General features: G+C 42.9%; 1 protein-coding gene across 1 annotated transcript in view; it reads left to right on the top strand.

Annotated features, from left to right (window-relative positions):
* The window catches only part of wdfy3 (WD repeat and FYVE domain containing 3), a gene marked incomplete at both ends in the record, with an annotated part of 216,286 nt that overhangs the window by 105,489 nt on the left and 93,051 nt on the right, over window positions 1-17,746 (top strand). Inside the window, 9 exons of the mRNA XM_080531591.1 lie at window positions 1,930-2,148; window positions 3,079-3,260; window positions 10,547-10,778; window positions 13,089-13,249; window positions 13,825-13,936; window positions 14,293-14,483; window positions 15,257-15,409; window positions 17,068-17,141; window positions 17,361-17,522. Of these exons, the coding sequence (XP_080387717.1) occupies window positions 1,930-2,148; window positions 3,079-3,260; window positions 10,547-10,778; window positions 13,089-13,249; window positions 13,825-13,936; window positions 14,293-14,483; window positions 15,257-15,409; window positions 17,068-17,141; window positions 17,361-17,522 (1,486 nt within the window). The remainder of the gene's footprint in view (window positions 1-1,929; window positions 2,149-3,078; window positions 3,261-10,546; window positions 10,779-13,088; window positions 13,250-13,824; window positions 13,937-14,292; window positions 14,484-15,256; window positions 15,410-17,067; window positions 17,142-17,360; window positions 17,523-17,746) is intronic.

Raw genomic sequence — 17,746 nt, 5'->3', positions numbered from 1 at the left:
AACGTCTTCCATTGTTGACGTCCTCCTCATTCTGTGTTTAGGAAACAATGGGTTCTTACACTGGGTTCTTACACTGGGTTCAGTGTTACAGTAGCGTTGACATCCGTCAGTGATAAGAACAGGGCTGGTTGTCTAAGGTTCGGTGTATTATAGGGTGTTAGGGTGTATTACTATGTATTAACAAAGCTGTTTTCTCTGAACAGCTCCTGGAGGCTAGGACTAGGACCCACCGATATATCAGAGCAGTGGTAGCATCGTAGGTGGGATGAGTTTCTCCACCGTTTTGACCACTTGGAAGTAGGAATACAGTATGGCGACTGGGAACAGAGCTGATTCTCAAAGATGCTATCCATATTCTCCCACCTGTGTTAGAGAATTTCTTAAGTATCTAAAAATAAGATCAAAAAGGCAGCCTGCTTCATTTCAAATTGCATAGGAAAAGTATTTTTAATATATACTCTTGCAAGAGGAGAACGTTTACAGCGTGTCAAGATCTATCTTGATACAACAAAGGTTCTCTGAAAGTCCAGACACAGGGGCAAATCTGTATTTTATACACTCAGGTACACTCAGACAACAAGCCCGCCCTCAGGTGAGGTACAGGCCAATCACAGGCATTTCCTGTATGGGGAGGGCTGGCTGTGATCGACCCCCACTTTCTCCTAGAGACACAAAGGTGGAAAAGGGGAACAAAAGTCACAAACTGGTCTGGTCCAGTTTCAGAGCATTGGACCGAGGGAAAACAAAGGCCCAGAACTGCTCTAGATTGCTCAGTCTCTCTATGAATGAATGAATGAATGAATGAATGAATGAATGGTCTTTATTGTCATTGCTACAGTACAGGTACCAAACAACGAAATTGGAATGCAGGTTTAAGAGAAAAGAGAGCAATTAGGTCTTTGTGATCATTTAAATGTGCCTGTTGTCTAGCCAATGTCAAGCTTCAAGTAGAGAAACTGGTTTCATTGTCTACTAGGCTGAGGTCGTCAATGTGTTGATTCTGCCCAGACAGTCTGACTGTCTAGTGACTTGTGAATTTAGTCTCAAAGGTAATGAATGTCTTATCAATAAATAAAATGTCTTAGAGGCATATAATTCCACCATACCTGTTACCATACTCAAACATTCACCTGTTACCTCACTCAAACATTCACCTGTTACCTCACTCAAACATTCTCCTGTTACCACACTCAAACATCCACCTGTAACCATGGTAACATTCACCTGTTACCTCACTCAAACATTCACCTGTTACCACACTCAAACATTCACCTGTTACCATGGTAACATCCACCTGTTACCACACTCAAACATTCACCTGTTACCTCACTCAAACATTCACCTGTTACCATGGTAACATTCACCTGTTACCACACTCAAACATCCACCTGTTACCATGGTAACATTCACCTGTTACCTCACTCAAACATTCACCTGTTACCTCACTCAAGCATGCACCTGTTACCACACTCAAACATCCACCTGTTACCATGGTAACATTCACCTGTTACCTCACTCAAACATTCACCTGTTACCTCACTCAAGCATGCACCTGTTACCACACTCAAACATCCACCTGTTACCATGGTAACATTCACCTGTTACCTCACTCAAACATTCACCTGTTACCTCACTCAAACATTCACCTGTTACCTCACTCAAGCATTCACCTGTTACCATGGTAACATTCACCTGTTACCACACTCAAACATCCACCTGTTACCACACTCAAACATTCACCTGTTACCATGGTAACATTCACCTGTTACCTCACTCAAACATTCTTTAGCATCACCGCTTTCAGTTTCTCCACTTTTTTCTTTTTTTTACCACGAGCGTAACACGATAGCAGCGTTTGTTTACTAGGACAGTGAAAGCGTGGTGAAGCTATCCTGAGGATGTAAATTACTCTTCCTCCTCTTCCCCCAGGTGAGCGTCTGTTCCCCCCCCCCTCAGGCCTGAGCTACTCCACCTGGTTCTGTGTGGAGCGTTTCAGCTCCGCCCCCCACCACCACCCGGTGCGGCTGCTGACCGTGGTGCGCCGGGCCTCCTCCTCAGAGCAGCACTACGTCTGTCTGGCCCTGGTTCTGTCTGCCAAGGACCGCTGCCTCACCGTGTCCACCAAGGAGGAGCTGCTGCAGAGCTATGGTGGGGCGCACGCACACACACACACATACACGCACACACACATTTTAAATGCTTTATTTATGTCCACATACATGTACAATATCTAAAGGACATAAATACTATCAGTGCATTTTGACATTATGAAAACAGTCAGTTACAGAAGTGCTGAGCCAACAACCAGTTATGCTACACACAGGATGTTATTCACACTAAATGATGATTACAGTGGGTTGACAGATACAGTATCAGTACTGTACAACAGACAGTCTCCAGCTCATGGGTACAAGAAGCACCGCCTTCTCCATATTGAGCGGCTCCAATAATAGCAGATATACTGAGCAATACTTTGCTAACTGTTTGGCCCTTCTCTTAGATAGACCAGACATTTGAAGGCCTCTAACAACAAACACACACACACACACACACACACACACACACTTACTGTATGTATGTTCATATGCTGGCACACAGAAAAATGCAAATACTTGTCATATGCAATGCAAATGCACACAGGCAAACACACATTTACACAGAAGATGTATACTAAGTCACATGCAGGCACACAAGCCTACACACACACGCACACACACACATACACACACACACGTACACGTACACGTACACACAAACAAATATTGCTTATCTTTTAACTTATGAGAGATTTGCAATGGTAATGTGGTCATGAAGTAATGAAGGACAAAAGTGGAGAATTGCTTCTCTCTTCCTCCCTGAAACCTCCCAGGATTCACATCTTTACATAATTCAACCATGCAGTCTCCTCCAGTTAAATAATTGAATCTAAAACATTCACATAGCGACACATTGGGACGATCTTACACCAGATGTACCACAGCACATACAGCCAGCCATCAGTCAAACCCAAACCCAGCGGAAACACCACTGGCGACATTTCTATTTCTGTAACGTTTGCACAATGTTTCCCTTCCTCAGTGGACGACTTCAGCGAGGAGTCCTCCTTCTACGAGATCCTGCCCTGCTGCGCTCGCTTCCGCTGTGGGGACCTGATCGCAGAGGGCCAGTGGCACCACCTAGTGTTGGTGATGAGTAAAGGCATGCTGAAGAACAGTATGGCCACACTCTACCTGGACGGCCAGCTGGTCAGCACTGTCAAGGTAAGGAAGGAGTCCTGAGACACAGTGGGGGGAAATAAGTATTCAGCACATCAAAAATGTTTCATTCAACATATTTCCATTGCAGCTATTCCCATGAAATTTAGACCGGACATTGATGTTAATTGTGAGAGTAGATGTAGTATCAGTGCTAGATGTAGTATCAGCAGTAGATGTTTATGTTTATTTTATTTCTAAAGGGACAATGCATATTAATGAACATTTAAAACATGTAAATACGCCAGATTTAGCCAGAAGGCAGATGTCCATCCATAGTCCCTCGCCAGTTATAAAAAAGCTTCCTAAAATGATAAAATAACATCACACAGTAGAAGCATACATGGCAAACTTAATACTGTACATTAAATTAATAAGTCATCAAATACAATACAGGTCATTAAAAAGATAAATGGATAAGCCCATACAATAACAACACAGTACAAGTAAGCAGTAACACACAAAAACACAGTACAGACATATAGACAACACAGTAACACACAAACACAGTACAGGCATGTAGAAACACAGTAACACACAGAAACACAGTACAGACATACAGATAACACAGTAACACACAGCAACACAGTACAGACATATAGAAACACAGTATCACACAGAAACACAGTACAGACATATAGACAACACAGTATCACACAGAAACACAGTACAGACATATAGACAACACAGAAACACAGTACAGACATATAGACAACACAGTAACACACAGAAACACAGTACAGGCATATAGACAACACAGTAACACACAAAAAACACAGTACATACATATAGACAACACAGTAACACACAGAAATACAGTACAGACATATAGACAACACAGTAACACACAGAAACACAGTACATGCATATAGACAACACAGCACAGACATAGCGTTCAGCTTAGACAACAACGAACAAGCTGACATGACACAGAGACATAGAACATGTAACATGACACAGAGACATAGAACATGTAACATGTAACATGACACAGACACATAGAACGTGTAACATGACACATACACATAGAACATGTAACATGACACAGAGACATATAACATAGAACATGTAACATGACACAGACACATAGAACATGTAACATGACACAGAGACATAGAACATGTAACATGACACAGAGACATAGAACATGTAACATGACACAGACACATAGAACATATAACATGACACAGAGACATATAACTTGCAACATAGAACATGTAACATGACACAAAGACATAGACCATGTAACATGACACAGAAACATAGAACATGTAACATGACACATACGCATAGAACATGTAACATGACACATACACATAGAACATGTAACATGACACAGATACATAGAACATGTAACATGACACAGACACATAGAATATGTAACATGACACAGACACATAGAACATGGAACATGACACAGACACAGAACATGTAACATGACACAGACACATATAACATGTAACATGACACAGACACATAGAACATGTAACATGACACAGACACATAGAACATGTAACATGACACAGACACAGAACATGTAACATGACACAGACACATAGAACATGTAATCTGACACATACACATATAACATTTAACATGACACAGACACATAGAACATTTAACATGACACAGACACATATAACATGTAACATGACACAGACACATAGAACATGTAACATGACACAGACACATAGAATATGTAACATGACACAGACACATAGAACATGGAACATGACACAGACACAGAACATGTAACATGACACAGACACATATAACATGTAACATGACACAGACACATAGAACATGTAACATGACACAGACACATAGAACATGTAACATGACACAGACACAGAACATGTAACATGACACAGACACATAGAACATGTAATCTGACACATACACATATAACATTTAACATGACACAGACACATAGAACATTTAACATGACACAGACACATATAACATGTAACATGACACAGACACATAGAACATGTAACATGACACATACACATGGAACATGACACAGACACATAGAACATGGAACATGACACAGAGACATAGAACATGTAACATGACACAGACACATAGAACATGGAACATGACACAGAGACATATAACATGTAACATGACACAGACACATAGAACATGGAACATGACACAGACACATAGAACATGACACAGAGACATAGAACATGGAGCCTGACAGAGACACATAGAACATGTAACATGACACAGACACATAGAACATGACACAGAGACATAGAACATGGAGCCTGACAGAGACACATAGAACATGTAACATGACACAGACACATAGAACATGACACAGACACATAGAACATGTAACATGACACAGAGACATAGAACATGTAACATGACACAGACACATAGAACATGTAACATGACACATACACATAGAACATGTAACATGACACATACACATAGAACATGTAACATGACACAGATATATAGAACATGTAACATGACACATACACATAGAACATGTAACATGGCACATACACATAGAACATGTAACATGACACAGACACATAGAACATGTAACATGACACAGACACATAGAACATGTAACATGACACAGACACATAGAACATATAACATGACACAGAGACATAGAACATGGAACATGACACAGAGACATAGAACATGTACACAGCGACATAGAACATGTAACATGACATATAACATAGAACATGTAACATGACACATATAACATGTAACATAATACAGAGACATAGAACATGTAACATGTAACATGACACAGAGACATAGAACATGTAACATGACACAGACACATAGAACATGTAACATAGAACATGTAACATGACACAGAGACATATAACATGTAACATGACACAGAGACATGTAACATGTAACATGACACAGATACATATAACATGTAACATGACACAGACATGTATAACATTTAACATGACATAGTACATGTAACATGTAACATAACACAGAGACATAGAACATGTAACATGACACAGAGACATATAACATGTAACATGACACAGACACAGAACATGTAACATGACACAAGGTGTGTTTCCATTAGAGTTTTTCGAAAAATAAATGCGATATTTCTAACATTTCGAAAAAGTACAATTACGATAATGCAGCCGTTTCCATTCAAATGTATTTCGCTTCTCATGAGTCACGCATCCTCGTCTCGCGAGGGTAATACGCTGCTATCTCCCGCGAAATTCAATTTTGCGGAAGAAGGAAGAGCAAAAGATGGATATTCCAAACATGTTGCGAGCTGGAACTGTTGTTTTGATGGCCACAGCTGCTGCTGTTGTGGTTGTCAACAACAGAAGACGAAGGCAGCGGGTGATCCACCACGAACGGCAGAGTCCGTATGTGTGGGAACGAGCACGTTTGAAGGATTTCTGGGAGAGAATTGTTTTAGAGGAATTCACAGAGGCATTGTGGATTCAGAATTTCAGGATGAACCGGGAAACGTTCAATGTGCTGTGTGATTCTATTGAAGACCTTGTGGCCCCAGACCCGTTATGCCCCCGGGAGGCAGTTCCTACTCGAAAGCGAGTGGCTATCGCCCTTTACAAGCTGGCAACCTTGACGCGAAGTTGCGAAAAAACCGTTTCCATTACACTTTTTCGAAATACTTCAATATCGAAACGTTTCAAATACCACCTCCTGAGAGCGTGAAAACTTTTTATCGATAATTGGGAGGTTTTTCGAAAATGTGCTGTTTCCATTACCAGTAATTCTTTTCGATATGTCGGTTTTGCGAAATTCTAGGGTGTATGGAAACGCAGCTACAGACACATAGAACATGTAACATGACACAGACGCATAGAACATGTAACATGACACATAGAACATGACACATAGAACATATAACATGACACAGAGAAATAGAACATGTAACCTGACACAGACACATAGAACATGTAACATGAGACATAGAACATGTAACTTGACACAGAGACATAGAACATGTAACATGACACATACACATAGAACATGTAACATAGAACATGTAACATGACACAGATACATAGAACATGTAACATGACACAGACACATAGAACATGTAACATAGAACATGTAACATGACACAGACACATGGAACATGTAACATGACACAGAGACATAGAACATGTAACATGTAACATGACACAGAGACATATAACATGTAACATAGAACATGTAACATGACACAGACACATAGAACATGTAACATGTAAAATTACACAGACACATCGAACATGTAACATGACACAGACACATGGAACATGACAGACACATAGAACATGGAACATGACACAGAGACATAGAACATGTAACATAGAACATGTAACATGACACAGACACATATAATATGTAACATGACACAGACACATAGAACATGGAACATGACACAGACACATAGAACATGTAACATGACACATACACATAGAACATGTAACATGACACAGACACATAGAACATGTAACATGACACAGAGACATATAACATGTAACATGACACAGACACATGTAACATGACACAGACACATAGAACATGTAACATGACACAGACACATAGAACATGTAACATGACACAGACACAGAACATGGAACATGACACAGACACATAGAACATGTAACATGACACAGACACATAGAACATGGAACATGACACAGACACATAGAACATGTAACATGACACAGAAACATAGAACATGTAACATGACACAGACACATAGAACATGTAACATGACACAGACACATAGAACATGTAACATGACACAGACACATGTAACATGACACAGACACATAGAACATGTAACATGACACAGACACATAGAACATGTAACATGACACAGACACATAGAACATGGAACATGACACAGACACATAGAACATGTAACATGACACAGACACATAGAACATGTAACATGACACAGACACATAGAACATGTAACATGACACAGACACATGTAACATGACACAGACACATGTAACATGACACAGACACATATAACATGGAACATGACACAGAGACATAGAATATGTAACATGACACAGACACATAGAACATGGAACATGACACAGAGACATAGAACATGTAACATGACACAGACACATAGAACATGGAACATGACACAGACACATATAACATGACACAGAGACATAGAACATGGAGCCTGACAGAGACACATAGAACATGTAACATGACACAGACACATAGAACATGGAACATGACACAGACACATAGAACATGGAACATGACACAGACACATAAAACATGTAACATGTCACAGACACATAGAACATGGAACATGACACAGAGACATGTAACATGGAACATTTCGGTGCTGACAGGTTTGTGTTTTAATCATCAATTTGTTTAACTGATAGCTGAATGATGTAGGTGTTGAGTTCTTTTTTTTTTGTGATCGATATTTTTTTATTGCTTTTAACAAAACATAACAATGACAATACATAACAAGAAAGGAAAGGAGGGAAAAAATAAAGAAAACAAAAACTAAAAACTAAAAGGGTAGTGTAGTGGACAAATAGTAGCCAAATAGTAGGAATATAACACATTCCAGATTGGGGTATACGGAAAATCAAATGACAAAGTAGTCAACTGGTCAAGTTCAATGAGTAAGACTTCCACGCATCAGCTGTCCTGGGCCTCGCTTTGTTCAGTCTGGCCGCTGTGCATCAAGAGTCACAACCCTCTGTACAGAGGACAACCAGGAAGTGTTCATGCAGAAGTCAGGTGCCAATGTTGAAGAATAGTCTTTTTTGCAGCGGTGAAACCAGCAAACAACATTTTCTTTTGGGTAAAACTTAACTGAAAACCCCTGTGCAATATGAGCCACAGAGTCAACACAGTAGTGAGTAAAGGCTCTGCTACCTCAGCTGGTCGTTGTGAGGGTCCAGGTTAACTTCCCATGTTGTTCTGGTGTCATGCTGTTGTCCTGTCAGCTGTGTTAACTGAGTCCAGATCATTTTAGCATTACCTCCGGCCTCATTAATAGCAGTCATAAAGAAATGTGCTTTGGCTTTTCTAAGCTCTCTTACTACCTTGTTCCTTACCATGACATAACAGTACTTATCATGTTGTAGTTTTGATCTAAGGGCTATTTTTAATGATGCAGTATCACGCTCTGTCATTACTTTTAGAATGTTTGGGTTTATCCAAGGAAGACTATTCTGTTTTGACCTGTGTATGTTGAGTAATTATGTTCTGTATTTTATTTAATATCTGACTGTCTTCCTCCAGATGTTTCTCCAGATTCCAGTTTAGATGTTGGAAGGCAGTTTTAAAGTTATCCTGCTCACTTTTGGGGATTCTGTCCGATTCTCTTGCAGGTCTAAGGTGTTATTCAGCTGTCTGGCCACCAGGATCAGGTTGTGGTCTGACAGTCCAGTTAACATATTAAATGACTTGTTGATATGTAATATGTAGTATCAGTGGTAGATGTAGTATCAGTGGTAGATGCAGTGCAGCTATGTCAAAAACAGCCTTCTGTTGTAACAGCGAGGTACCCTGGGAGTGTAGTGGTGAAGAAGACAGCATCACAGTGATCGCCTACTGCGGTTGTGTCACAAGTGGTTTAGTTCTCAGATGACCTTGAGATCAGAGGGAGTGAAACAGTCCCCCTCACAAGCCCCTCCCCCTCACCACTGCTGATAAGGAGGTTTCCTTTCCCGTGTGACACACTGTGCATGTACAGTGCCTTACAAAAGTATTCACCCCCCTTGGCTTTTAACCTATTTTATTACATAACAACCTGTAATTTAAAAAAATAAAAAATAATCAGAATTTTATTTGATGAATCTGCACAAAATAGTGTTAGTTTTTAAATGAAATGAGAAATATACAGTATATATAAAAAAAGAATTAAAAAAAATAAAGAACTGAAAATTGGCATGTGCATATGTATCACCCCCTTTGTTATGAAGCCCCTAAAAACTTCTGGTGCAACCAATTACCTTCAGAAGTCACATAATTAGTGAAATGAAGTCCACTTGTATGCAATCTATGTGTCACTTGATCTGTCAGTACATACACACCTTTTCTGAAAGGCCCCAGAGGCTGCAACACCTAAGCAAGAGGCACCACCAACCAAACACTGCCATGAAGACCAAGGAACTCTCCAAACAAGTCCGAGACAAAGTTGTTGAGAAGTACAAGTCAGGGTTACACTCTTACATGTAACACTCTCTCCCCCTCTCACCACCTCTTTCCTTCCCCTGTTCCTCTGCCCCCCCCTCCTCTGCCCCCCCCTCCTCTGCCCCCCCCTGCAGCTTCACTACATCCACAGTGCCCCTGGAGGTTCGGGGTCCACCAACCCCCCGGTGGTGAGCACGGTGTACAGCTACGTGGGCACGCCGCCCGCCCAGCGCCAGCTCTCCTCCCTGGTGTGGCGGCTCGGCCCCACACACTTCCTGGAGGAGGTGCTGCCCGCCTCCAGCGTGGGACCCGTCTACGAGCTGGGCCCCAACTACGTGGGCAGCTTCCAGGCCGTTTACCTGCCCTGTGAGTCCCCGTCTGACATGAAGGAATTAATGAAGGAATGATCTTTATTGTCATTGTACGGGTACAACAACATTAAAATGCAAACCCTAGGTGCTAACAATCAACACTGTCCTAAGATAATAAAACACAAGAATGAGACATAAATAGACATTAATAGACATTAATAATAGACATAAATAGACATACATAGGGGGATATAAATAGGGGATTAGTGATCGGTAGGAATCTGAGAATGTATCTATTATGTAAACTTCTATACTTATATACACTATATGGCCTATTCACAGGGGGGTATATAGACAGGGGATCAAATCAAATCAAATCAAATGTTATTTGTATAGCGCATTTCTTACAAGATGCAACTCAATGCGCTTCACATAATGAACATTCTCAGTCAATCAATCAATCAATCAATACTGACAGCCGCAAGCAGGCAAAAGTAAAAACCTGTACACTATGTAGCCAGGAAAATTCCCTTGCAGCCCTCTACACATAGAGCGACTACTAGCCAGTTTGCCTTCCAGTACCCAGCAGTGGACCCCCACACCCCCCCCCGGGTAGCCCCCGCCGCCCCACACACCCAGCCCGCCCCACCACCAGCACACCCGGCCCAGCCAAGCAAGCACAGACAACAAAGGACGAAGACGAGCACAAGGACGGCCAAGCAGGTGCCCCGGCGGCGGAACAGACCAGGCACACGGGGCAGCCGGGGGCCCCCAACGGGAGGCCCAAGGACCACCGGCGCAAAGCAAGCAAGCAAGGGCGAAAAACCTGTACACCATGTATCCAGGAAAAGTTCCTTGCATATTATCGGCGTACACACTGTCCATAAATTTAGTGTTATATCTGCATCGTTCTGCATCCAGCATGGGCACAGGTCCTGCCAAAAGAGAATCTTAAGCACAGGGGAGTGTTACTTTTATAAATATATAAACATATGAAGTAGTAAACTTATATACAGTGTATGTAAACCTAAACACAAGAATGTAAACATAACCCTCTAAAAACATTTGACATTCTGAAAAGTTATTTATCCAGTCTGTGTCGTATTCAAAGGTAATTTAATTTTTTAATTTTTTCTGTGTCCTTAACAAATATGTCTTTAAAAACACATCATCCTACTGCTGCTATCAAATACATTTGTTGCGTACGGAGGTTTCATATATGTTCTCTGTCTCGCATAGCCCACCTCCTCCAGAGGTTAGACCAGCCCACACCTCCTCCAGAGGTTAGACCAGCCCACACCTCCTCCAGAGGTTAGACCAGCCCACACCTCCTCCAGAGGTTAGACCAGCCCACCCCTGCTCCAGAGGTTAGACCAGCCCACACCTCCTCCAGAGGTTAGACCAGCCCACCCCTGCTCCAGAGGTTAGACCAGCCCACACCTCCTCCAGAGGTTAGACCAGCCCACACCTCCTCCAGAGGTTAGACCAGCCCACACCTCCTCCAGAGGTTAGACCAGCCCACCCCTGCTCCAGAGGTTAGACCAGCCCACACCTCCTCCAGAGGTTAGACCAGCCCACACCTCCTCCAGAGGTTAGACCAGCCCACACCTCCTCCAGAGGTTAGACCAGCCCACACCTCCTCCAGTTAGACCAGCCCACACCTCCTCCAGTTAGACCTGCCCACACCTCCTCCAGAGGTTAAACCAGCCCACACCTCCTCCAGAGTTAGACCAGCCCACACCTCCTCCAGAGTTAGACTTGCCCATGTGTCTGAGATGGAGAATTCGGAGGGTTGAACCTGGACGGAGCGATGAGAGAATGTTCGCAATTTCATCGGATGTTCCATTCCCAGAACCCTCCCGTAGATGGTTGCTTGTTGTTATGTGATGGTTGCTTGTTGTTATGTGCGTCGTCTTGACGTCGTCTTTTCCGACCGGGTAGGTCTAGTTTTGGAGAGTGGTTGCCAGTTGCTTACAGCATTTGCTTAAGAAGAAGAAAGAAGACAATGTAAGAATACCTGAAGGAACAACTGAATTAGCTACTAGAAGTGTGTCCTATAAAATAAATAATCTAAGGCATTATCTGATTGATGGGACGTGTGACGAGGCGTCACTCATTTCAAATGAGCTACCTGTGTAGCTCCAATCTGCAAAGATGTTCATCCCAACGAGGTTAAGATGTATGACATGTTATTTTGATCATTTTGGTATTAATTGAGTCATATCATAATGTAAAACTAAATGTCTTATCTGGTTATAATTTGCTGTTTCTCTTAGAAAAGCCATGAGAGGCTTAACCAGGTGAGTGTTTTACTGAATAGTATTGATGCACCAGAGGCTGATTGTGTTTGTCTCTCTCTGTCCAGGTAAGGAGGCCAAAGCTGAGGCTGTCCCTCCGTCTCCAGTGGCCCTCGTCCCTGAGGAGAAGGTCTCCTTCAGCCTCTACGCCCTCTCCGTGTCTGCCCTGACTGTGGCCAAAATCAGGAAGGTCTACAACAAGCTGGACAGCAAGGCCATCGCCAAACAGGTTAGTCTAGCCTAGAAGACAGCAAAGCCATTCTCAAACAGGTTAGCCTAGCATTGAAGACAGCAAGGCCATTCTCAAACAGGTTTCACTTTGACTTTTTAACCCCTTCGAGAGAGCGTGTGGTTCGCACGCTCACCAGCCGCGGTCACCTTTGGTATTGCCCATGGTGGAGAGGTTGGAATCTGATTGATTGATTGATTCTGTGGACAGGTGTCTTTTATACAGGTAATGAGTTGAGATTAGGAGTACTTTCTTAAAGTGAGAGGACTAATCTGTGTGCCTCATGGTCACATAGCTGGTCTGTGGGAGCCAGAATTCTTGCTGGTTGGTAGGGGGTGAAATACTTATTTTACTCAATAAAACACAAATAATGTGATGATTTTTTATATTCTCTCACTGTTAAAATGAACCTGCCATTACAATTATTGACATTCTACACCTATGTCTCCCCCTCATAGAACTGAACATTCCTATGTCTCCCCCTCATAGAACTGAACATTCCTATGTCTCCCCCTCATGTCTTAGCTTTTTGAAGTTGGATTTGACCTCTTCTTTGCTCTCTCCCCTCCCTGCAGTTAGCTGTATCCTCACATGAAAACGCCACCCCGGTCAAGCTCATCCACAACGCAGCTGGTCACCTCAATGGCCCGGCGCGCACCATAGGAGCTGCCGTCATCGGTTACCTGGGTAAGAACCTCACACAGTACAGAAGCTGCATGGGAGGTGTTGGCGTGTGACTCTGCCTAGCACAGATGCTGAGTTTAGTGTGAGGTACATGGGGCTGAGTTTAGTGTGAGGTACATGGGGCTGAGTTTAGTGTGAGGTACATGGGGCTGAGTTTAGTGTGAGGTACATGGGGCAGAGGGAGGAGTCATGGTAAGGTCTGGTCAGGAAACATTGGTCAGACAGTCGGACAATACTTAGCGAACGTGACACTCATCCTCATCATTGATAGAACCTGAGTGTCAAGCTGCAGCAGGTAGTCAAAGCTAAACTCTCTCATAGATAATGTCGTCCTGTCCCTTTATTTTGCCTCTCCTTAGGTGTGCGTGCATTTGTCCCCAAGCCTGTGGCTACCAACCTGCAGTACGTCGGAGGGGCAGCTGCCATCTTAGGCCTTGTTGCCATGGCGTCAGACGTAGAGGGGCTCTACGCGGCCGTGAAGGCGCTGGTGTGTGTTGTCAAGAGCAACCCGCTGGCTAGCAAAGAGATGGAGCGCATCAAAGGCTACCAGGTGAAACCTCTGTCCCCATAATGCAACTCTCCTATTGTTCCTTATTTCATAACAGCTGCCTCTCACTTACACAGGTAGTGTTTCTTTTCTGGTTCTACTCTGGAACTTGACTTATTAAAGATATTTGGACGATGAAAGTATCAGAATGCAAAACTGTTGGCCAAACTGTTTTTAAACAAACTAATTTGTTATCCTTAGTTGAAGGTAAAGTGTTTCACATTTCCTCTGGCCTTGTTATTGTCTCAGTTGTGTCTCTGTACTTGTAACTAGAAAAGGAAGTTCCTGAAGAAACATTGTGGGCTTGCAAAGTTTTATTTTGGTAGGTGATGAAGTTAATAAGATGGTTTAGACTGTAGATAATCCCATGGATGGATGGAGATACTAGAGATGTATGGATAAAGAGAAAGAGAAATGTTTTTAGACCTCCACAAGTCTGGTTCATTGAGAGCAATTGCCGAACACTTCCAAATAGTCTGTGGCATTCAACGATGATTGATTGGTATTAACAGGCCCAAAGTGTGCCAAGAGAATATTCCATTAGACTTTAATAATACAATGCCTTTTCATGCAAGACAGGAGTAAGGATGTTGGGTTTCAGGTGATAATAATAACATGTATGTTGTCTAGCATATATATATATTTATATATATATATATATATATATATATATATATATATATTTATATATATACTATATATAAGACAGGAGTAAGGATGTTGATAATAATAACATGCATGTTGTATAGATAATAAAAAACATGTATGTTGTCTAGCTGTTGGCCATGCTGCTGAAGAAGAAGCGGTCGTTGCTGAACAGCCACATCCTCCACCTCACCTTCTCCCTGGTGGGCACGGTGGACAGCGGCCACGAGACCTCCATCATCCCCAACTCCACCGCCTTCCAGGACCTGCTCTGTGACTTTGAGGTGGGGCTGGTCTACATCACATTTACATTGACATGTTTGGCATTTAGCTGACATTTTACCCAAAGCCACTCAGTGGAACTGCTCTCCACAGAGCCAAGATGGAGCCAGAATCATGTTATTGAGCACGGTGCGACATTGAGGGGAGGGGAAGTTTTATATTGGCTAACATCTGTCACATGGTTTATGGTGGCTCAATAGTTCCAATGGAGCTTGTTGCTAAGCAGCCATGTTTACCTAGTTACGCCTGTCTGACCATATTGCTAACTCAGGCTGCGTTCGTAAATCTGATCAGCACTCACAGAATGTCTCTTGTCCAATCAAATGACTTGGTCCCCTTATGACGTTGAACCCAGTGTGCGCTCCCGCGCTCTCAGAGTGAATTTACGAACACAGCCTTATACTCACTTGACTTTCAAAAATGGAGATACGACAGACTATGAAATACAGTGTGTTGCGACCGGAGTGAAAGTCCATAGTTTAAAGATCCAGGTCCAATCCAAAGGCTTCCCCAGAAGGGGGGAAAAGATGACACTGTAGAGTTGTCCCTGGCACTCTGCCATCTTACTGTATGTCGGAGAGCAGTGAAGACGGGACAATCGTTTGCTCTTTTTCATTACGATATCTTTGATGAAAGTTACTGTTATTACTCCATTGTTTTTGTAAACAAACGATTTAAAGCTCCAAATCATGTTTCGAAGGAAAATGCTAGTCAAGGAATTCCTTGAGCACACTAGGTCCTACAGATCTGGTGCTCTTTGCATTTTAAAATGCAATTTCCGCAGTTGTTTACATTTTATTGATGATCCTTCTTCCATAAGTCACTGATAGGGCTTTCACCAAGTCTGGAACCGTCATCAGTGGGTGTGTCATAATATGGGCTGCAAAGACCAGCAAGAAGGAAGGAGACAAAATGTAATCTAATCTAAATCTAATCATTAGTGATCAAATGAATTATCAAAAGTTTCATCATTCTCTCTATCTTCCTCACATGCTCAGCTAACACATGCGTGAACGCAAATTTCGTAAGCCATTTCTATTCCAGCAATGGAGCAGCTGGTTAGTAAGAGAACGCGTGTAGAAAGTGTCTTTTGTTTTGTTTCTTTGAAAATAGTGTTTATTTCAGATACTGTAGTGGAAGATATGATCCTCATTGCCAGTGTCCAACACTTCCTGTTTCCAAGCAGCAGCTTTGTTCATCCCGCCCCTTCATCACCCAGCCTTGATGACGCGGATGGTTCTGGTTACACTGGTATGAACGCGGATGGTTCTGGTTACACTGGTATGGACCCTGATGGTTCTGGTTACACTGGTATGAACCCTGATGGTTCTGGTTACACTGGTATGAACCCTGATGGTTCTGGTTACACTGGTATGAACCCTGATGGTTCTGGTTACACTGGTATGAACGCAGGCTGGTTCGCCAGACAGCACCAACGTTCGGAGGTTCCCGAACGCGAACGCGAACCAGAACGGTTCTTTGCCGGTGTGAAAGCCCTATGATAGATGCTTTTAAGACTAGCCAATCATTTTAATGTAGCCACTCTTCCTTATGCTACCACTCTGGTATTGAGTATGTAGCATCTAGACATGCTCCATATGCTACCACTCTGGTATTGAGTATGTAGCATCTAGACATGTTCTGTCTCTCTGTCCCTCAGGTGTGGCTCCATGCACCCTATGAGCTGCATTTGTCTCTGTTTGAGCATTTCATCGAGCTCCTCACTGAGTCTAGGTAAGTACTGGAGTCTACCTACCTATCAACCCCATTAAACTGATGAAAGGTTTGCACCCCCGCTACTAGCGATAATAGAAGTGGTGAAATACTATGATGGATAACAAGGGCGTTTGGGAGGAGGTTCTCTTTCAAGTGGTCTCAAGTGTACAGTGTTGTATGCTTTCTAAGTGTTTACAAACTGTCTCTACCCCCCCCCCCCCCCCCTCCCGCTCACAGTGAGGCAGCCAAGAACGCCAAGCTCCTGAGGGAGTTCCAGCTGATCCCCAGGCTGCTGCTGACCCTGAGGGACACATCTCTGTCCCAGCCCACTGTCGCCGCCATCAGCTCCGTGCTCAGCCTGCTGCTGCAGGGCTTCCCCAACCCCTACGACCTGCTGAGGTACCTAACCCTAACCCCAACCCCAACCCCTACGACCTGCTGCAGTACCTAACCCTAACCCACCCTAACCATAACCCCAAACCCTATGACCTGCTGAGGTACCTAACCCTAACCCCAACGACCTGCTGAGGTACCTAACCCTAACCCCAACCCCAACCCCTACGACCTGCTGCGGTACCTAACCCTAACCATAACCCCTACGACCTGCTGAGGTACCTAACCCT

The sequence above is a fragment of the Nansenia antarctica genome, assembly GCF_963989245.1.
Source record: "Nansenia antarctica genome assembly, chromosome: 5".
Taxonomy (NCBI): domain Eukaryota; kingdom Metazoa; phylum Chordata; class Actinopteri; order Argentiniformes; family Microstomatidae; genus Nansenia; species Nansenia antarctica.
The sequence above is the reverse complement of the archived record's forward strand: the minus strand, read 5'-3'. Positions and strand labels throughout refer to the sequence as shown.